Source organism: Gossypium hirsutum, chromosome D11 (assembly GCF_007990345.1).
Source record: "Gossypium hirsutum isolate 1008001.06 chromosome D11, Gossypium_hirsutum_v2.1, whole genome shotgun sequence".
NCBI lineage: Eukaryota > Viridiplantae > Streptophyta > Magnoliopsida > Malvales > Malvaceae > Gossypium > Gossypium hirsutum.
In genome coordinates, this window is record NC_053447.1 from 19,234,959 (window position 1) to 19,257,144 (window position 22,186).

General features: G+C 32.4%; 4 protein-coding genes across 7 annotated transcripts; 2 read left to right on the forward strand and 2 right to left on the reverse strand.

Moving 5' to 3' along the window:
- Positions 1 to 1,630: 1,630 nt before the first annotated feature.
- LOC107912906 (EEF1A lysine methyltransferase 2) lies at positions 1,631 to 6,717 on the forward strand. The gene is made up of 7 exons (XM_016841282.2): positions 1,631 to 2,042; positions 2,965 to 3,084; positions 3,399 to 3,599; positions 4,475 to 4,571; positions 5,256 to 5,359; positions 5,616 to 5,667; positions 6,234 to 6,717. Exons 1-7 carry the CDS (start codon positions 1,804 to 1,806, stop codon positions 6,459 to 6,461), a joined length of 1,041 nt encoding a protein of 346 aa, XP_016696771.1. The 5' UTR covers positions 1,631 to 1,803; the 3' UTR covers positions 6,462 to 6,717.
- A 1,323-nt stretch (positions 6,718 to 8,040) lies between these two features.
- On the reverse strand, positions 8,041 to 13,398 carry LOC107912905 (thymidylate kinase). Of its 2 annotated transcripts, XM_016841280.2 has the most exons (7): positions 13,263 to 13,356; positions 12,293 to 12,330; positions 11,697 to 12,053; positions 9,034 to 9,145; positions 8,880 to 8,939; positions 8,699 to 8,803; positions 8,041 to 8,437 (listed from the first exon to the last, which is right to left on the reverse strand). In XM_016841280.2, the coding sequence occupies exons 2-7, from the start codon at positions 12,319 to 12,321 to the stop codon at positions 8,321 to 8,323; spliced, it is 780 nt and encodes a 259-aa protein (XP_016696769.1). In that variant the 5' UTR covers positions 12,322 to 12,330; positions 13,263 to 13,356; the 3' UTR covers positions 8,041 to 8,320. The 2 variants fall into 2 exon arrangements, with proteins under 2 accessions (XP_016696769.1, XP_016696770.1); XM_016841281.2 differs by lacking the exon at positions 12,293 to 12,330 and having other exon boundaries at positions 13,263 to 13,398.
- On the forward strand, positions 13,397 to 16,446 carry LOC107912904 (ELL-associated factor 2). Its single transcript, XM_016841278.2, has 5 exons — positions 13,397 to 13,599; positions 14,232 to 14,584; positions 14,693 to 14,735; positions 15,414 to 15,932; positions 16,021 to 16,446. Exons 1-4 carry the CDS (start codon positions 13,473 to 13,475, stop codon positions 15,866 to 15,868), a joined length of 978 nt encoding a protein of 325 aa, XP_016696767.1. The 5' UTR covers positions 13,397 to 13,472; the 3' UTR covers positions 15,869 to 15,932; positions 16,021 to 16,446.
- A 1,937-nt stretch (positions 16,447 to 18,383) lies between these two features.
- LOC107912902 (uncharacterized) lies at positions 18,384 to 20,284 on the reverse strand. Of its 3 annotated transcripts, XM_041106388.1 has the most exons (3): positions 20,085 to 20,262; positions 19,161 to 19,202; positions 18,384 to 18,942 (listed from the first exon to the last, which is right to left on the reverse strand). In XM_041106388.1, the coding sequence occupies exon 3, from the start codon at positions 18,931 to 18,933 to the stop codon at positions 18,502 to 18,504; it is 432 nt and encodes a 143-aa protein (XP_040962322.1). In that variant the 5' UTR covers positions 18,934 to 18,942; positions 19,161 to 19,202; positions 20,085 to 20,262; the 3' UTR covers positions 18,384 to 18,501. The 3 variants fall into 3 exon arrangements, with proteins under 3 accessions (XP_040962322.1, XP_016696765.2, XP_016696766.2); XM_016841276.2 differs by lacking the exon at positions 19,161 to 19,202 and having other exon boundaries at positions 20,085 to 20,284; XM_016841277.2 differs by lacking the exon at positions 19,161 to 19,202 and having other exon boundaries at positions 18,384 to 18,927; positions 20,085 to 20,252.
- Positions 20,285 to 22,186: the final 1,902 nt, after the last annotated feature.

The window sequence follows — 22,186 nt, forward strand, 5'->3', positions numbered from 1 at the left end:
AACTGAAGTTTTTTTCAAATACATTAACCGAGTCGAAATATATCGGTTAATTCTGTTGATTAACCAAAATTTATATGTTTTTATCTTTTGGTTAAAATAAGTATAAAAATATAAAAAATACATTACTAATGTTCATTTCTTTTATTTAATAGTTCAAGAAACTTTAAATGGAGGTGAAAACAATAAATAAGACATTAGAAATACTATATAAGTCTTGAAAGTTAACAACCAAACACTACATAAGTCTTGCAAACAACAAATATTTCGGTTAATCGGTTAATTCAGTTAATTATTCGGTTTCGAATCAAATTAACCAATAATCGAAATTTCAAAAATTCATTAACCGACCTCCGATCAAACTAAATTCGACCACTAACTAATTAACCAAATTAGATCGATTCAATCAATCAATTCGATTTTAACCGAATTGTGAACACCCATATCTACTGTACATTGAAAGTTAGAAGTCTTATACAACATGATGTTTTACCTAAAAGAAGATATAATAAATTATTAACAACTTGAAAAACCAAAATTGCCGAGAATATATTTGTTTTGATACTCTTTACTTAATTTTTTTTATTTATAACACTTTCATATTTTCATAATTCATTTATAATATTTCTAGAATAAATTCATAGTATTTTTTTATATTTAATATTTTTATAATTCTCTGTAATTTCTAAATTTTCTACAATACATTCATATTTTTCACAATATATTTATAATATTCTAGAATATTTTTAAATTTTCTAATATTTTAATATTTATATTTTTATTGTTATAAAATTTTAATATTTTTATCTAAATATTTTAAAAAATAATTAAATCTGTATAAAATAATTAAAAATCAATTAAACAATCTTAAATAACTAAAAATAATAATTAAACCTTAATATAATTTTTTCACATGAAACATAACGTGAATCATAATGTTATTATTTTTCCCATCAATTGTCACTTTAGTCGTTACGACTTCGACCAAAATCATTATTTCAAAATTAAATCAATTTAATTGAATTCAGGATTTAAACGAGTAAATTAAATTAATTAATTTTTAAATATTTTTAAAAGAACTATTTTAACATTTAAGCTTAAAATAAATTTTAAAAAATCATATAGGATTCAAATATAAAATTACAAAATTCTCAATATCTTAAACTTAAGTTTTTTTTACTAAAATATTATGAAAATAATATTATTATTTACCAAAATATTATGAGTTGAACAATAACTTAAAAGTTTATATCCAACTCATCATTATTGGTGGTGATTTGAGAGTTTTATAGAGAATATTTATCTTATCTGACCTGTTATTTTAGAATTCTAAATCAACATCATTTATGATAATTTAATATTAAATTTATTAATATATTATTTATTTTATATTATTTTGATAAATAAATTTAAACATATATTATTTAAGTAAAGAATTTAGTTTTTATTATTTAGATGAAAAAAAGCCCTTGAACTTATCCTTCACAAAATTCTTTAACCACTCGGCATTTAATTTTAATCAAGGTGTTAACTTAAAGAAAAAAAAAAAAGGAGAATTCAAGGTGTCATTTTGGCCTGATGTGAGGATGCACGCCTCCACATATATCTCTAATTGTACAGAATTATTTATAAAACTAATAAAAACTACGAAATTACAAAAAGAACCCTGAAGAAAAAAATCTCCCTAATATCTACACTTTTTCTACTTCCGTTGAACAGATACCGAAGTCGTAAACGAATCGAGTCTCCATCTTCCTTTCTTCACTCACAAATTTAACCAGTTTTTTGGGAGTTAAATAGCTTGAAATGGCAGGAATGAGATTTTCGCCGGAAGAGTCGCCGGAAGCTAACCAACATCTTCAGCTTCCGCAGCAACAGCTGCAGACCGGTCGAGAAGTGGCTTCCGATGATGACAGGTCGGTGGCTGCAGATTCATGGTCTATAAAGAGCGATTACGGAAGCACACTTGATGATGAGCAGCGCCACGCTGATGCCGCCGAAGCCCTCTCCTCCGCTGCCAACTTCCGTCCCGCCTCTGATTACAGGTTTCGCTTTTATTTATTCTATTTGTCTTCCGGTTTTGCGTTTTATTTTAAATATTAATCTTTGGCTAGTTTTTGAGTTTGAGAGTCCATAAACAAGGGCTTTCGAGCTGTAGAAAGTGAATTCGGTGCTTACTTTCTTACTTTTATTTATTTATTTATATATGCACGTGTATGTTTTTTTTAGGAGTGAATTTTAAGCTTGAGATTTGATCTATTGACAATTTAAAATTTCTTTGCGAGAAGATGAAATGAATATGTAACTATCTTGGTTTAACTTTCTTAGTTTGACTTTTGGATTGGAAAATTTCATAGTTTATTTGACCTTAATTATGGCTTGTATTAGTGTGATTTTTATATTATTTCAAAAAATTGTACGTGGATCAGTGCTATAGAAATGAAAAGAAAAGTTATTGAGATGTTCAATCTATAGAAATTTTAGTTCTATACAGCCAAAAGGTTTAGAGTTCTATATTTCAATATATAATTATTTATCGTTATAGATAAATGCAATCGAGAAACAAGTTCTTTTCTTCTAATTTGGTTCTTTTGCCTTTTTCTTTCCCCAGCTATAAAGCAATAGGAAATACTACAACGAAAAATCATATATGATGGAAATGTGCTGATGAGTATAATGTAATACCAATTCAGACATATTTGTTCGTAAAAGAACTTATGGATTTTGTTCTCTATGTAATTTCATTTTTAATCTTTCAAGAATATTATTTCCTTTTATATCCAAAAATATGTTATACTTTTTATGGCAAGTAGGAAAGTTGACAATGAAATGGGGGCTTATTAGTTAAATTTTCGGGATTTGGTTTTAATAGGTGGAATTATAGGACAATATTATTTTAACCCATTGCTAAAGAAGTTGAATAGTTTATATTAATCATTGCCTGTATGATTTAAATTGTACGTACAGTTCCGACAAGGACGAGCCAGATGCAGAGACTTCAATGCTTGGTCTTCAGAGTTACTGGGATGCTGCATATCTTGATGAGCTTGCCAATTTTCGTGAACATGGTCACGCTGGTGAAATTTGGTTAGCATTACATTAACTATGTTAATTTGCCTTCAAGCTGGGCATTATATTTGTACTAATAGGCAAAATGTTTTTATCACTTATCACATAAGCATGTAATCTGTGTGTATAAATATATTAAATGGAATTTAATTTGACATGCATTTTCATGGTTGCCCCAATGACCCTTTGACTTGATGCCTTCTTTGAGTTGGTATCTGTGCCAAGCTTAATAAATTTTCTTATGGCAAAAGGATTGTAAAAATTTTATTTGTGCTAATTTCATTTCAAAACTTGTAGTTAATCTCTTCACTGTTTTACCTCTCTTTCGATAGGTTTGGAACTGATGTCATGGATACTGTTATTTCTTGGACCAAAAGCTTGTGTACTGATGTTTCTCAAGGTCACATCCCGAATCATGGTGGAGAGCCCAAGCCACAGTCTGTTGAACAGGATGAAAAGTATTTGTCTTGCTGGAGTGTACTTGACATTGGCACGGGAAATGGTCTGCTCCTTCAGGAGCTTTCTAAGCAGGGGTATAATCTAAGACTTTGCCTGTAGCTCCAGTATTTTGTGCTACTAATATCAGTTCAAGTAAAAATAATTTGTGGTCTTTAAGTGAAATAATCAGTTTGCTTGCATATTGTTCTTGCTATTGCTCTACTGGTATTTTATAAGACATATTTTTGCTAGATTCATGACATGAGCAGATAAGAGGTGCTCTTAGTCTTATGATCTTCAATTTAGGTTGGCATTGGCCAAAATATTATAGGTGATGATGGATATGAATGAATATCTCCTGAAGAAAAGGACTCAATTTTACCTAAAGATGGACAAAGTTTTATTATGATTGTGAAACAAGATAGATATATAAAGAAACCCTGGTAGTGTAACTAATATTTGAATAGGGCAATGTTGCCATCCTGCCTGTATAACTTGATAAATGTACCATTTAAATAACTAGAGAACACTTTTCCCATTTATAATTGCTTGTATATATTTGAGGTTTAATTGCAACAGGTGTCCCCAAACAATGGGCCAAATTCTAAATTGATCCCTAAACTTCAAAATATTCACATTGAATCCTCAAACTAAAGTATCGTTTCAATCAGGTCCTTCAAAGTTATCAGCATTGGTATTAAATATGAAATTGGATCTGCCATGGTTCTTTTATCTTTTTTTGGAACATGTATGGGTTAATAAATATTCTTTGACTATTTCTGTTATTCCATTGTGTATCACTTCAGTGTTGGTTAATCTATATAGTTGTAGTTGAACTAAATAGATTTAAATAATACATTTAGGCATTGGTAAACTTTCTGAAAACTTTATAGGTGAATAAACAAAATTTTATTTTTATTATTGCTTTGATGGTAATGGTCAGGTGAATTTGCTGCACTTTTTAATTCAGGTTCACAGATTTAACTGGAACTGATTATAGTGAAGGAGCAATTGACCTTGCTCAAAGCCTAGCTGATCGAGATGGATTTTCAAACATCAAGTTTCTGGTATGGATGGAATTCTATGAAATCTAACTGAATCTAAGTACAGGCTGTTTTTGTTCACCCTTTAAAAGGATTTAGTATTATCATGTTCTATGAATTGAAGTGCTTATGTCTGATTTGAAATGAATTGCCATATGGTTTCTTTATGTGTGCATTTTTTTATTCCCATTCTTTGTATATTTATTTACACTTGCTTATACATCAGCATTGTCTTGGTTCTTACTTTTGATTCTTGTTTAATCTTTAGAACTTCCTCATCCAGTTGTCTTAGTTAAGATGACATAGTTTGCTTTTATTGCATCTATTACTGAGAAACCATTGAACCCATAGGCAAATTGCTTACCTTGCACTTATCAACCATTCTTATTTTTAGATATTTGTTTGATCTTTTAAAACTTTCTCAACCTCTTGAGGGGTGCTATAAACCAAAATATAATGGCTTGGGGAAGTTAGGGCCTACTATGCAGTCCAAAATACAAACTTGAGATCCATATTGTGAAGAAAACCGGATATTGAGACTTTGAGCACCTGTCTGAGAGATTAGGATGGAGATGTAGGTTTCTTATGAAGAAAGTGGAGCATTCAAAACATTCTGGGTTGAAATTGAATTCCTACATAATTGATAACTCTCTTAATACTCAACTGTTCTCAAAGCACCTTGACTTTGCTATTTCATTTGGTCCTTAGGTTGATGATATTCTTGAGACAAAGTTGGATAGACAGTTTCAACTTGTCATGGATAAGGGGACTCTCGATGCCATTGGCTTGCATCCTGATGGGCCTATCAAAAGGTAATAGTGATTTAATCTCTACTAAAATATCTCCCTTTGTATGCTGCTTCCTCAGTACAGCAATATATATAACAAATAACTGATTATCGGGAAGTTCACGTCCATGCAAGTAGAATCTCATGAATTGAATCGTACAATTTGCACTTATGTATATGATATGCATTAATTTGCATCTTTTTTAAGTAGCTCTAGCTTCTACAGTTATCACTTTCTACTTGATCACCTTTTAAGATTTTCTTGAACTTTTTCGTTTCAGGATTATGTATTGGGATTCAGTTTCAAAGTTGTTGGCCCCCGGTGGAATATTAGTGAGCACCTTACAGGCTTGTTTATGGTTTTATTTTATTTCATCTTTTGAACTTCTGTGGTGAAATGAGATCCATTGCAATCAAAGCTCGAGCTTGAGTGCTACCTCTTTATATATATACACGCACATACACATGCCCACTCACATTCCAATTGTGTACATATACAAATATAAGTCAGAATTCCAATTGCGCTCACTAGTTTTGCTCAAGCCAAGGTTTCATCCCCAGCTTTCTTGACTACTTGAAGATAAGTTCAGATATACTTAAATTCAATCCTTAGTATAGCTTTGACAAGGCTAGTATCTAAGTGTGAGAATTGAATTTAAACGAAATTTACAGTACCACCTATGTTACTAGGCCTTAGATATGTCATATGCAAGTATGTGTCTGATCCGGGTATCTTCAATTCTTTTTCTAGGTTTTTCTATGAGTTTGGAGGGTCGGGTCATTTCGTACTCTTATCCAAAAATGTGTTAGATATGAGTACTTAAAGAAAAATGAAGAGTTGGAGCAACATGTATTACTCTTTGTAGATTGAGCAATTTTATTTTTAATGATGTTTGTAGGTGATTACATCTTGCAACCATACAAAAGATGAATTGGTCCAAGAGGTGGAAAATTTCAATCAAAGGAACATTGCAATATCCCAAGAGCCAAGTGCAACGAAGGACCAAGAGACACACAGAGATCATCCCCCGTTTCAATATCTGAATCATGTTCGGACTTATCCTACATTCATGTTTGGTGGATCTGTGGGATCACGTGTTGCCACTGTTGCGTTTCTAAGGAACTAAATTCAAAGTTTAGGTCTTTAGTCAAAGTTTAGGTTTTTTGGATTGTCGTGGTTGAAAATGGTTAAGGATCATGCATACTGATTGGAACTGGATAGATAGACATTTGAAGCTTTAATTTATCGGATTCTTGATTATGTTTATTTCCATGAAAGATACTGGTGTAGCTTGTGGTGAGATTATCCTAGGCAATTGTGTTCCATACGGGGTGTAAGGGTTATGCAATTGATTACCAATCATGCCTTTTGAGTTTTGATTCCATGTGCTTCTGTTGCTTGTTTAGTTTCTTGACCGGTAAAGTGGTAACAGGAAATTTGAGACAATCCAATATATATTGCAAAATTTAGGTGTTTCATTAATTTGTTTTCCTTGTATCTTGTCTGATTCGAATCTTTAATCTTCAATTTTGAATTTTGAACGTCCACAAGCGTTTGAGGGGGAGGAAATCCCATTTGGATAGCGAAGGATTGAACTGCTTTGTCTGTAGATAAAACTGGTACAGAGGACAACGATTAAATAGCATGATCAAATAAAAAGGAAGATAAAACTCACATTATATGCACATGTTGCTTAAAATTACTTCAATTAATTTTGAAGTAAAATAGATTTTTTTTATTTAGATCTCTTATATGGAGAGCTATAAGAGAGATCCGTTTAAGGGTTGTTAGTTTGGTGGGGTATTAATACTAGGATTTGACAAAGTTTAAATCACCTATTCATTTGAATGGTTGGTGGGGATGGTGGATTGATGGAATGTAATATATTAACTATTACCCAAAGTTAAAATTACTTGACATAATTTTGATATGTTATATTACATTATCCTATTTGATTTATTTGAAAAGAATATAAAATTTTAAATTTTAGTTGATAAAATGTAAAATTATTTAATGCATTTCACTAAATTGTTTTTATAAAATTTATTTATTTTATTGATTATTACACAAAGTTGAAACTTTTAAAATTTTATTTTACGCATTTAGCTAGTAAAATAATATCATCTCTCATTTCTTAGGTAAATAAACTAGACTTGGAGAAGCGAGCTTAATGGTTAAAATTTTTCCTTTAATCAAAATGATAAGGGAACAAAAGAAGAAAAAAAGTATTTTTTATTGAAATATATTATTTGATACGGTTTAAAAGCAAATTTAATCAAAATGATAATTAAAAGAAAGTATGGTACAATTGTTTTGAAAGTATTTTTCCAATTATGATTTAATAAACAAAATGCAATATGATAGACAAAATGTTATATTTGAAATATTATTTGGAATAAATATATATTTGAAATTTCGTTTGAAAAATATATTAGATAATTATTCTTTCGTTTTAGTTTACTAAAATAAATTGACGTGATTGAAAATAAAAGTAGAATTATAAAAAAAAATGTATGCAAGAAAATTTAAGGGAAATTTAAAGAATTAGTATTGAAATTACTTTCTATATTCCTAAATCTTGACAGGCTGAGAATATAAAATTAATTTGAAATCTAATTATGAGAAGAATATTAATTTGCTTGAACCAAGCATACCCTAGAAGTTAAAACATGTGTAAAACTAAGATTTGTACATGGTCTACATAATTTAACAAATCAACATTCATAAATTAGCAATATAATTGTTTTGATCACACAACACCAAACAATAACCAAAGCATAAATAAGAACACACTACTCTAAAACAAGAGTTGAGAGGTACATTTTTTGAAGACATAGTAAGATACTGAACTGAAATCTACAACACTTAAGACACAAGCAGCAATTTAAGGTTATACAGTATTAAGTTCTTTGCCAAGCTTGCCACATGCAAGTTTTGCATCTCTTCAGTTGGAAAAGAAGGGAAGAGAGAATGATAATAGATAAACTAGCAAGACCAGAGGGATGAAAGAGGCTTCCCTTTCTGACAAGTCACGACATGTTCCAATACGATCTCCTCCACTTGTTTCTCCACATCTTCTATGCATTGGGAAGCATCTATCATCTGCAATCATCGCATGAAATTTTAAAACAAGCATCTTGTTGCCAGCCATTGTTCAAACCCCAATAGAACCATCAAAGCAAAACTGGTTTTTCTGGTTTCTAGCCATTTCATTAGTTTTTCGGTTCAACCTATATGATTGAACTGCCAGACCAACCAGTTCTCTCTTCAATAGGTTGGTCCAGTCCTGTCTTTTGATTACTTCAACTAACCATGGCATCTTGTTGCTATTGCTATATGGCATGAGATGAAACAAAGTATTACCCTCCATGAAGAATCTTCAAGAAGCTTATAGTGTTGTGCAACTTTCTTTTGAAACTCGAGCTGCTCGTATCTCTCACCTCCGTAGCCTCCTCTTTCTGCAGCTTTCTAATAAATATGAAACAATATTTTCAGTTTACATATAATATTTATTGAAGTTTTCACCAGCTTTAACATAACCAACCTCGGGCGGTATATCGAGGTACACTACCAGATCTGGAGCTATTAGCCCATTCTCTGGTGCCTGTAAGAAAAGACCTTATTTGTTGTCAACGACCAAGGTAAGCAATAACTTAATATGTGAGAAGCAGCTAGTTCTTTTGGCAGTTTGCCTTCACCTTACACCATTCGAAATCAAGTCCTTTAGCAGATGAGAAAGCGACTCCAGAAAAAGAGTAACGGTCTACTATAAGGGTGGTTCCAGCTTTCAGTTTTGCTTCCATCATTGATCTGCAAACAAATAGTAGATTTAGGACTTCATCTTATACTGCAAATAATTATCGAACATATGCACATGCAGATACTGGATTCATTTAGGGTATTCTTGGTGAAGTGGAAAAGTATCAAGAAAGCAATGGTAGATTGGAAAAGTTGAAAGATAATAAATTTCAAGTGTGCTTGGTAGGAAAAAGAAGTGAGAGGAAATTAGAAACGAAAGACGACTATCTTCCATCATAATGCACAGAAACAAAAAATATTCCAATTTGTAATAATGAGAGGAGAGAGAATGGAATAGATACAAATTAAATATGAATATTTACAATATTTGCATTTTTAAAAATTTTATTTTCTTTTCTATCAGTTTTCATTTCTGTCAAACAATTGATATGTGCCAAATTGCATGTTATGTTATGAGACTTGGATCAACAACTAGTTTTTGGAGCGTGGTTCTCCAAAGGTCCATCAATTGGTACCAAAGCCAGCTATCATGTCTCTCAATTGCAGTTGTGCAGCTCTAATGGTGACATTGATATTGCAGTGTTCTGCCGGGGCTAAATTAAGTTAGCAGAATGCCAACCCGTGTGCCAACCAAAACTGCAGAACATGGTGGACTATCATGAGCCTATTGCTAGGAATTGGACTTAGATCCCACATAGGAAAGTATGAGATTTCCTTTTGGGATTTACATAGACCTAGATTCTCCAACCTCAACTGCTAGCTTTTGTAGTGTGGTTGTTCGAAGGTCCATATCAGCAATGGATGGAAATAATTTTTTTTTCTTTCTCCTTTTTTCACATACCAAGAATTAAAGACAGACATAGAAATATGCTGGTAGAAGAACTAATACCATGCATCATATTCCTTGGATCTATCACTAAAATATGTCATCAGAATTAGATTGTCAGACTTGCTTAAAAGGCTAGAAAGTTTTTGTAATTTCATCTGATAAATATTCAAATAAGATCGTTTATTCAGGCTACTCTATTCCAGAAGTGCTACTTTGCCAACTAATGCAAATATTGGCCCACTTGTCCTCCTTGCAGTGTGACCAATCGAGAACACATGAACATAGTCAATGGATTGTCTAAATCCATGTTTTGGTGAAGTTGCTCACATTCACTAACTTCTCACATTCACTAACTTAAAAAGTGTATAATTCTATGCTATGTTGCTCCAACTCTTTATTTGTTTCTATATACCCGTGCCTAACACAAATGTCCAATACATAATTGGACTATGGGAATATTATCCTTTGAGGAATCTTCAAACACAAGAAAGTCTAGGAAAAAATTGAACATAACCATGTCAGATACATACCAATGCCCAGCACTTACACCTAAGACCATGTAGCATTAGCTTATAAGTGCAACATCAAGCAAACAAAGATGCTTGTAAGCCCCTGCAACAATCAATTTACTCAAAGGCATGACGGCTGATAAACACAAAAGGTGCTAAGACAATTGTATCATACAAGGTGCAAGGCAATTATAAAGCACTCACCTCAATAATGCAATGGACTTGCAAACGAAAACAAGCATATAACATCCACATTATACCAAAAGGCCTTTGCAATATATCTTTTTGGATAATAAACATCAGAAAGTTAAATTCATTTCCAGTCTAATGTATAAAGCTAAACGGTGGTATAAAATTAGCATTTTTAGTTTCCTTAACTTCCATCTTGACTAGATTCATAATCTTCTATACTCCTCCAGTCTCTAAAAGGGTACAATACCTTCATAAAGTGTACCCCTTCTTAAAGATGCTTTTGCTTGTTTGTGCCTTTCCTAGGCGCTTACGCATTGCCTTGACAATAAATGCACTGTCACGTCATTCAATATTGTGACTGCATATGACATACAACTTTACCATTAAATGAAGGTCCAATATAGAGAAGTAACACCATTTTGATCCAAGATGATACTTCGCCATGTACTTGGCTGTGAAAAGAACACAAATGCCAAATCCAAGAAGAAAAACGCAAAATCGGAGCAGCGGTAGGTAAAAGGATCATCCTTTCGCAGTGATAGCAAAGAAACAAGCTCCAACATAAATAACTAAAACAGAAGCTAAAACCTCAAAGATTGCAAAACTTGTTGACAAATGCAGTATTGCAAATCCAAGAAGACCAAGATATGAGCACAAGGAGAAGGGAGATGGGTCAGTGCAGCTTAAAGGATTTTTCCTCCCACCAATATGGATAACAAAAGTTCAAATGAAAAGAATTAAACCACAAACTGAAGAACTTCATAGATTATGAACTTTGTTGAGAATGTCATAAGCTATGTTACTCAAGACTCGGTATAACCACTGAATACATGTACATGTTTGACACAGCCGCATCAGGTACCTCCTTACAAGATCATATCACCATAAACTTATAAAAAATGTGTCAGAAATGGGAACCACAAGAAATGTAATGAGTCGGAGGAACATGGTAAGGACGACATATCTATCAAGAACTACAAAAGATTCACTACAGCATGTGATACAAGTATTTCCTACTGGCAAACGTTTTCTAGGGAAGAAATCAATGCAAAGCATAAATGTGAAAACAAACCTCTTCTCCCACCGATTTGCACTGAAAAGTAGATGGATCGTGTGGTCATCCAACTGGGATTTATTAGTCAGATATGCCGATATCATCTGCCCAACGCTTGTAGTTCTGTCGGGGAATCGCCATAACTCGACTGAATGCCCCAGACCCTCTAAATACGAAAGCAGCTTCCCACATTGTGAAGTTTTACCACTACGATCCAATCCTTCAAAAACTACCAAGGCACCTCTAGGTTCATTGCTTGCACCCATCAGGTTACAATTATTACCATTCTCCATTCTAATTGACCTAACTGAACGCTTGCACGAAATATTCAATCCCAAATTCAATGACCTCCGCACGGCCAAAACTCCAAAATTCCTGGAACCCAACTAGTAATAAGATTAAAATCTCAAATACAAGTGAGTTTTTATTACAATTTAAGAGTCGTCTTTATTTACTGTTCCATTTGCGGAAAAGTGAAGAAAGAACAATTTTTTCAAGGATCGAGTTTCACAATGTTTATTTTATTTTTTTTGAAAAAATTGAACTTTCACCTTGTGCAGACAAATATGGAGTGCAAGAAATAGAAAAGAAAATGTAAAAAAAAAAATACTTACAGACTTGGAAACTCTAAAAGTGCAGGCATGTGTCATGCCTGCAATCAACAAAATTACAAACAAATTGAAGAATTAAGCAATGGAATCTAATAGTTTGAAGCTTCATTTAAAAGGGAAAAAAAAAATACTGAGTAGCTCGTGAAAGTTGAGCTCAAACACAAAAAATTGAGCTTGAAGTTGAGCATAAAATTCAAGTTCGTTTTTACTAAGTAAACAAACCTAACCAAGCAATTCAGTATTTTTTCTCAAGTTGAACTTGAGCCGAACCTCGAGCTTCGAGTTTCGGGTCAAGCTCGGTCTGGTTAGACTTAGACCCCTAAGCCCCTCTCCCTTTCCATTGTCTTTTTCAGTCTCAAACTTTCTCAGTTCCTCAATCTCTCATTCATTCATTTGCCTATCAATGCTTAGATTAGTTTCACACACTTTCATAATTTCATATATAATTATATTTTAACAATTCAACTATTATATATAATAATCTATTTATATATATTATATTTTGAGTACATTGAAAACATATAACCATCTAAAAATATATATTAATAAAAGATCATATTCTCTATTAAAATGACAGAAATATTGGATCAATTCAAAATTTAACATGCACATTGAGCTTATTTTGTCTAATTCAACAATTAGATTGCTAATATTAATAGTATACAAAGTTCAAAAGATGTATAAAATTAATATAATTTTACATGTATCTCTCCTTATAAATATTATATACAGGACACTATGCTCACTATACCAATTAATTTTGAAATTCAAACTGCTTACAAATCCACCTTAGCTCAATGAAAATTAAAATGTAACAGCTCAAAAAAAAAAAAACTCAACACAAAGAAATGATCTCATTTTTTGAAAAAAAAAATAAGAGAGGAAAATTAATGCAAAAATATCACACATGAGATTACGGAACAAAGATCCCAAAAAAAAACCCAGAAAAATTGAAGAAAAAAAAAGTACGTACCTGAGATGAATTGCAGCCATTAGAGAGAAAAAGAAAAACAGAAAACGAGAGGGTTTTGAGGGGGAAAACTATGGAGACTTTATAAAAAGCGAAACCATTGCCCGCGCAAGACAAAAAGACCAAATTACCCTCTTTGACCCAATTGGTCAATTCTCTCGTTCCTTTGTGTCTTCGTTTCTTTCTCGAAAAATTCCTCTAGGGTTTTTAATAATGGCAAATAACAGCAATAAAGAAGAACCAAACACTGCTCCAAAGCCTAATCATTGGTACAATATAAGTTTGGGGTCTTCTTTCAAGGATCAACAACAACCTTCCTCCAAATTCTGCACTTTACGATGTAAGTTCTCGTTATTGCTCTTAATTTTTTTCTCAGGGTTCTGTTTGGTTTCCTAGAAAACGAAGAAAAAGATAAGACTATTGATGAATATTCGATATTATTTTCTTTTTCTAGTTTGGTGTTTGATTAACACTCTAAAAGAGGAATTTGAATAATGTTGTATATTCATGTTCTTCTATATCCAGAATTGCAAATCATTGAGATTTAAGTTCAATTTTCGTTTTGTGTTTCGCAATCCTTTAATATATAATTAAAAGGAAAAGTAGTCATTCAGTCCATTGAATTGGAATATCGTTGATTGTCATCTCCAGCAGTGAATCTCCAACTTTGAGATTTCAGGTTTGGTGTTTGTGAGATTAGTACTTTCTCCATTAGCTAGGAATTATACTTCTAGGCTATGTTACTTGGTCTAAGGTGTGTGCCGGATGCGAGTATGTATCTTTCACTGATACCGTTAAATTTTCAAGTTTCTATGCCTTTCTACTGTTATATCCCATACCTATATTCCATATGGGGGTGTATCTGGCATGGATATGGTGAACTTTTTCTATTTTCCATGTATTTGGAATGTTATATTCCATACCGATATTTCAAATCTGAGGCATCACATCTTTTGTTTGATTTTGTTCCAGATGAATTTAAACCAGCATCAATTGATAAAAGTCAACCAGGATTACTCCACAAGGCAAAGGATAATCGAGTTAAAGTAGAATTTGAAAACAATCAGCATGGGAAACCCAAGGTGACATTTGAGGGTGCCAGTGAAGATTACAAGGATAATGATGCGGTTTTGTTCTTCGACGGTGAGACATTCCGGTTGGAGCGTTTACACCGAGCTGTGAAGCGGTTGAGGCATGTTCGGCAGCCTGGCGAGTCTGCATCCATGGCTATGTCAGCCGGCCCTGCTATGGAGTCTTATTCACCTCCACCTCCTAAAGGAGTGAAGCCAGAATCGTCGAACAAAGTCCCAGTTCCATCGTTGCCAGTGAGTTTACTTTACCCTGCAATCTTATGCATCTTTTGAGGCATTGCTGTTTTTAGCAAGATCTACAATTATATTTTCTATTTGTTGTATTCTCGATGTGATTTACAGCTTCAGGTGGAACGCATCGATACATCTGACTTCACGAGCAGAGGTGAGGTTCTTTTTTGTTTATGAGATGCTAATATAGTTAAGATAGGCCTTCATTGTCATGATTTTACTGGTCTATTTGAATTGTCAGTTCAAACTTAAACCATCCTAATGAAAGCCTAATTGAAGGAGATAGTTTCTTCTATCGGAAAGAAGGTACCTGGCTAGGGTAGGAAGTTTCTTGTGCATTAATGTCTTGAGTGAAAGAATAGTTTTCTCTTTCTTTTATCATATATTCTAGCTTGATGAACTTTATAGTCTTTCTTGAACAAAGAATGCACTTTCAGGACATCTAAGGAAAGGTAGCGTTTACTGTCTGTCATTGTCAATTAAGCCTTCCTACTGAAAGCCTGATTTGTATTAAACCTTCTATCGGAAATAAGGTGCCCGGCTAGGTTAGGAAGTTCTCGTGTTTTTGTGTCTTTCTCAAAAGAATACGCACTCTCGAGACATCTAAGGGAGGGTAGCATTTACCGTACATTGTTGAAAGCCCTTTTTGGAATCCCCTCTGCTAGATTTACTAAGAATTGAATAAAAGACAATTATCTTTGCTCATTGACAAAATCATCTGGGCACCTGAATTTTCTCAGATACATTAGCAACTTTGTATTTGAAGAATTTGTTGTTTTTAGTCAATTTATTATTTAAACCAGGCAAATTACTTTCATTGCTCATATTGCAGAATCCAGAAAGGAGAACTCCGAGTTCCCCACGTCAATTCCAAATCAACCAACTGCATCACCAGATCCTAAAAATTATGAATCAGAAGAACAGGTGGATATTGTCAATGACGACGATGATAATGATGGTTTGAGGGCAGCTAAAGAAGATGATGCTTCCGAGAAGGTTTCAACTGGTTTCAATTTTGAGTTACCACATCAAAAGGACATGGATGATGAGATCGCTGATGTAGATCTAAGTGATGACGAAGAAAAAGCAGGAGGGAATGCAGCCGAAGCTCTTCGAGCTCAGGTCAATGCAGAAGAGAACGAAGAACATACTTCGAGCTCGAGCAGTAGCAGCGGGAGCGAGAGTAGTGGTAGTGGTAGCGGGAGTGGAAGCGGGAGCGGGAGTGGGAGTGAGAGCAGTAGTGATAGTGAAAGCAATAATGATGGGGATTCAGTCGTCTCTGTTTAAGTGGTTAAACCTAGTAATTGTTTTACACTATGCTACTCGAATTGGGGGTGAGTATCAAAAACAGGTATGTTTTCTTATATGGGTATACTCAAAATTTTTTTAAAGTTCCTTCTTATGTTTGGTGAATCACACCTCATATTTGTCATATACAGGTGCCATACAAGGTTAACTCAGAGAAAATGAAAAGTCGGAACATCATGATGGACCCAGTTTGGCATTGCTATCGAATGACTGGTTGGTAAACTGGGGTTCAAATATGTGAACATTATTTACTACTATTTAGCATTGCAATTAATTAAAATCTTCATAAAGACATAAATGGAATCAAGTTCTGGGTTTAGTCCAAATGATTCTTTTCTCGAAACTTGTTACCAAACCCAATGTTAGGGGTGATAAAAAGAACTTTTGCACCCAATGAGTTCCGATTCACCCCAATCCGATACGAACTTTTTTTTTTAATCAAGTTTTAGGTTGGAGTGTGAGTTTTTATTTATTTATTATATTTTGGGTTTAGTGTTTTAGGAAAAAAATGTTCAGCCCGTCCGGACATATTTATAAAGTAGTCCTTTTTAATTTTATTATTATTTTTAATGATTTTAGTTACAATGTTATAAGAAATTCACATATATTTTATATATTGGTTGTAATTTTTAATTTTTTAAGATTTATAATATATTATTTGATCTAATTTTGTCAAAGATAACATGTTATAAAGAATATTTAAAATTTAGGGGTGGGATTAGAAAAGCTATTTTGGGGTGAAGATGAAAATTTTAAATAAAATCAAATTAGAGGGGTTGGGTGAACAAAGATTGATCTTGTCTCGTTGTCATCTCTACTCATTGTCTATCAAAGTAAACCAAATTCATTGTCTACGTAATTTTTTTAAAAGAAAATTTAGCATATATTTAAGTTTTTTTTGGTTAATTTAGAAATAAAATATTTTTATTATAAAAATTACAAACAAAACAAAAATAAAAAATCGAATTAGAGTACTTCATATAGAAAAACTTTTTATTGCAGATTTCAAAGTTATTTATGGCTAATTTTGGAAATTAAATATTTAATTTTTCTATTATAAAAATCTTTTGTAGCATATTTTTAAATTAGTTTGATTGATTTACAAATATAAGATTTATTATAAAAAAAGTTACAAACAAAATAAAAATAAAAATTGACTTGTTTCAAGTCAAATTCAAATCGAATTAGAGAATATAAAATTGGTTAAAATTTTTTGTTGGTATCTTAATCTTAATAACTAAGTTTTTAAAAAAATATATAAATAAAGGTTAAGGTTTAAAATCGTTATAGCTTTACTTCTTTAAAAAGATACAAACTCATTGAATTTTTAGACATCTATCTGTCTAAAACCCTAAACAAAAAACGAAATGGGGAAGAGGGCCAAGCAGTCGTATCCTTAAACGAATTCTCATAACTTCTTTTCTTTTCTTTTTGATTGGCAATTCAGTGTACTCTTGCTCAACCTGTTGCAACAAAATTAGGAATAAATGTCCGACCTGTGCCACTCCAATTGGCCATCGAGAAAGTTCTGGAATCTATCAAAGTCCCGTGCCGAAACACTAAGTACGGGTGTCGAGACATGAAAACCCATGTTCATGCCCAGTTGCTGAATGCAACTTCGAGGGTTTATCCAAGCAGTTATGCAGACACCTCAGGAATGAACATGAAGTCTCTGCTACAACCACTTAAATAACATTATTTTAGGAGTCCACAAAAAGTTCCTTATCCTTCAAGAGGAGGACGGTTCTTTCTTCATTCTGAACGACAAGGTTGTGACTCTAGGAAATGTTGTCACTTTGAACCGGATCCGACCCTCCATGGACACATGTTTCTTGTACGAACTAATGTTCATTTTTTTTTTAAATGATTCTGTTGTATTCTTTTTACATTTTTTTATGTATTTGAAAGGGTTTTTAGAGAATCATACAATTGTGTGTGTATATAGTTTGACTGATAGGTTTGGTTTTATCTTTTCGCAACAAAATATAAGAATGATAATGGTTTGATTCAAATTGATTTTGAGAAAAAAATTCAATGGGGTGTTTTAATTTTTTAACTTGTCTTGATACTAATTAAATATACAATTATTTGAAAGTTTTCATTCAAATATTTAAAGTAACCTTTTTAGAAACTTAGTTACGATGATATTTAACCTTTTAACATAATTATTATTTTTGAATATTTTCATTATAAGCTTTAATTATTTTTTTTGACAAAATGTATAACCGTTCCCCAACCCATAAATAAAAAGATAATATATTTCTGTGCACATTCTCCTGCATTGGTAACAATACCCATACTAATCGAGTTAACACTCAATCGACTACAACATAAAAAAGATAATATCATTTGATTTCATTATATTTGTCATATAAAATTTTTCACTCATAATTATACTATAATATAAGCTAGTGTATATATATTATTGGTTTTCTTAACATCTATTTTTTACATCAATTAAATGCACTTGAAAGTAGGACCAGGGCAGCAGATCAAACATCAACACTCCATCTTAAAGGATTGTATCCCAAAGCAATATACAAAGCATGTAATTTGGAACAACAATTACCCCCCCCCAAAAAAAAAAAGAACAGAAAAGTTCGTTATTACAGTTAAACTCCCTGAGATTGCATCTCTGATGGATCAATCAGACCCTCTAATACAACAAGCTGATCCAGCAGGGCAAGCTTCTCATCTTCAAGTGCCTTCACTTCATCTTCCACTTCTTTCATTTCTTTACCCATTGCAAAGCTTTCTTCCTCTAGCAGCAAGTACTTTCTCCTCAGTGCCCGGTATTCGTTTCCCGATGTCGAAGACTCCGGTAATGAATCCGAATTCGATCTCTCTGGTTGTTGAAATACTGGAGACATTTCTTTCTTCGAGTTCCTTTTGGATGTCTTTTTCCCTGTTTTTGATGGTACAGATTCTTTGAAATCATTCCGTTCTATCGGAAGCAATGCTGATTTGTTTGTCGAGCTTTTCTTCTTCCGTGACTTCGGATTCAAACCTTGCTCCGACGGTGGCATCCTTGGATGATCCTGCATTTCTCAAGGCTGGAAACACCACAAGAGAAAAGTTTATGGGTCTTCACTGATAAAAGCATATATAAGCTAGAATCATAAATGATATAAGATTATATTGCTCCGACTTTTTTTTTTTGAAAAAAAATCAGTGTTTGACACTTATGTCAGGTGGGTGTTCAAAAATGGGAGTAGGGATATGTTCCTCCAAATATATGAAAAAAAAATTAAAAATATAAATTTCAACATACCCGTTTCAGTCATATATCCATATTCGACATCCACGACCGTAACTCAAGAAGTCCGAGTAATATGCATATAGGCAACAACTTGTTAATGTTTTATCAGTCCAAGTAATATACAAAAATGCATTGTATCATGCCTAGTATTACTTGGAATGCAGATCGATCCAATACAAGCAACAGGAAATAGAATGCAAATCACTACTTGTCTGGAACGTAATTTAAAAGGCAGTATTCCACAATTCACTTAGTACAAACACAATACGACTAATTGGAACCTAAAACATTTCATGAATCCTATACTATCTGGGAGATGAGAAGCCAAAAACTAGAACATAAGGCTTCATGAATTGGATCACAAACAATCCACTTGGGATGATACGATCCAATTCAGAATTCAGGTAACGGTGATCGTACTGTATGTCATGCCTACCAGGATAGGATTGAAGTTGTAGTATATCATCTTCCTCCTAACTGGCCCCATGCATTTTAGGCATAAGAAGGATTCAAAAATGTTGGTGGATGATTCAAATCAATATCGTTGTCCCCAACGAGACTTTGAACAGTTCAGAAACAAATAGGTATTAGAATCAAATACTGCAGAAACTAATCGGATCAGTGATGGCCTAATTCCAATCGACTTTCACATGAACTAGAAAACATTGTCAAGGAACTATTCCTTGATTCATTTATAACACGTAAAAGAAATCCCAGAAATCTATCACAAATAGAGCTTTGCACCAACCCGATTTCAAAACCCTCTCCATTTCGAAGCATCTTTTAGAACAAATCAACTCGCACTTAACGTTAACAAAAACTATACTAGAATTGGGTGAAATCCTAAATACTAAAGAAAATTGTAAAATACCCATTATTCAAATATGCATCAAGAAGCCATAAATTGACATGGGAATTCATCAAACAGAAAATTACCTTAGGAAATTTGCAGAGCAAGCTTGGGTTCAGAAGCTGGGAATTAGAGGGATTCGATTATTTATCAAACGGATTGGGATTGGGATTGGGATTGGGATTGGGATTGGGGAAAGATAGTATATGTGTATGTGTATGTGTATGTGTATACAGTATATATTTATATATTTGAGTACAAGGAATTAATTGAGTTCGTTGTCCGACTTTTGGAAACGACAAAGGGAAAACTTTGATTTTTATATAGAAATTAATATATATTTTGACCCTTACCATTCATTTTGATAGCTAACTTCGTCCTAACTTTATTATATTACTAAATGGAAAATTAATTAATTCTTGGAAATTATGTAATTTGAGGAAAAATAATAAAAGTAGTAGTAAACATTAAAGAATAAGCTCTATCAAAGTAATAAAGACTTCATTTTCAGCATCAATAGAACATTATAACACATTAACAATTAGCTTTTAGTCATAATTCAAGCACGACATATCTAAAGTGATTGCAAGTACTTAATATGATAAGAAAATCAACCTCGAATGGTCTAAAATGTCAGGCAAAAATCAATAAAAGAACCGAGCATCCATCAAACTGGAGAGTATAACGACAAAACCATCCCTAAAATCACTTGCAAAATCAAAACTAAAAAATGTGCTACAAGAGCAAACAGAAGCTTCTAAAAGTGAAAACTTATTAAACAATAGAAAACAAATAAAAAATATAAAACTTGAAACAACACGAGTCCAAATTGACTTGTGAAATCATTTATTATTTTGAAATACTATCAAAGCATAAACAGATAAAGAAGTCGACGAAAAGTCACTAATTTTTCAAGAGAAATCACTGGTGGCCGGTGGAGTGTTAGCAATGATAGTGTAACACCCCTAACCCGTGTCCGTCGCCGAACTAAGGTTACGAGGTATTACCAAACAAAACACAGTTCAAAACAGACATTCTTTACAAATCATAGGCCCAGTAATGTATTCTCCCTTATAAAATTTTTCGAAATAAATTGATTAACCAACCTCTTATTCATACAAGTCAAAATCATTTATTCGAATCACATATCTAACCACACATATCATGCCTTATCGAACATTCTCTTATATGAACTATATTTCAATATCTAACCATTTCAATTACGTTTGCTAATTCAAAACTTTCAAGCCAAGCCATCAAATATCAAAACCAAACTAAATAACAAACGTAATATTTAATAAAAATTATACATACACCTGTTAAACTAATTTAGCCATATCTCACAGTTTAATAACCATTTGCACATAAAACGTTAGGTAACTTTATACATGACCAACTAAGTTTTTTTTTTTTACATCATCCAACCATGTGCATAACACCCTAAAACCAAAAGTCATTTCTAAATTCAATTACCAAATCATAGTATTTTAAACATTATAACCTTATGTACATTTTACTAAATCAAATTTAACCATTTTCGAATACAAATGCCAAGTCATAAAATATCTAATTTGCAAGCTAAATAGCATATCTAACATGTTATATTCAACCACACACATGAACCCCATACCTAATTCGCATGCGAATTATCATGCCTATAATTCATATACACAACCAATTAATATTTTCAATAATCAATCATTCAATTAACCTCCATATCAATTAGATCATATACATTCTTTGTCATTCAAAAATCGAGCCTAAATAGTCAAATACCATAGCCGAACATATAACTACCTATATATATAACACATTTTATAACCATCATTGAATCAATGATTTGACCTTTTTAAAACGAAACTACAAGCAAACATTAAATAGGCATATGTATTCATATCTCAAATGTCCAACAATTTAAAAAAAATAACCTTTCGGTTATCAAATTTAACTTAATAAATCATAACATCTCCATCATCCAGTCTATAAGATAAACATAGTATCTCATATCTTAACATCAAAACAATATGTCATTTATAGATATTCAAATGACCCCTTTTACCAAACCATATTATACCACTTTTCATGCCACCAAAGTAAGTTAATTAATAAGCCGAATATATACCCTACTTACCACTTCTCATTGCCAAATCATATAACCAACATCACAACATATTTACCATAAATCATA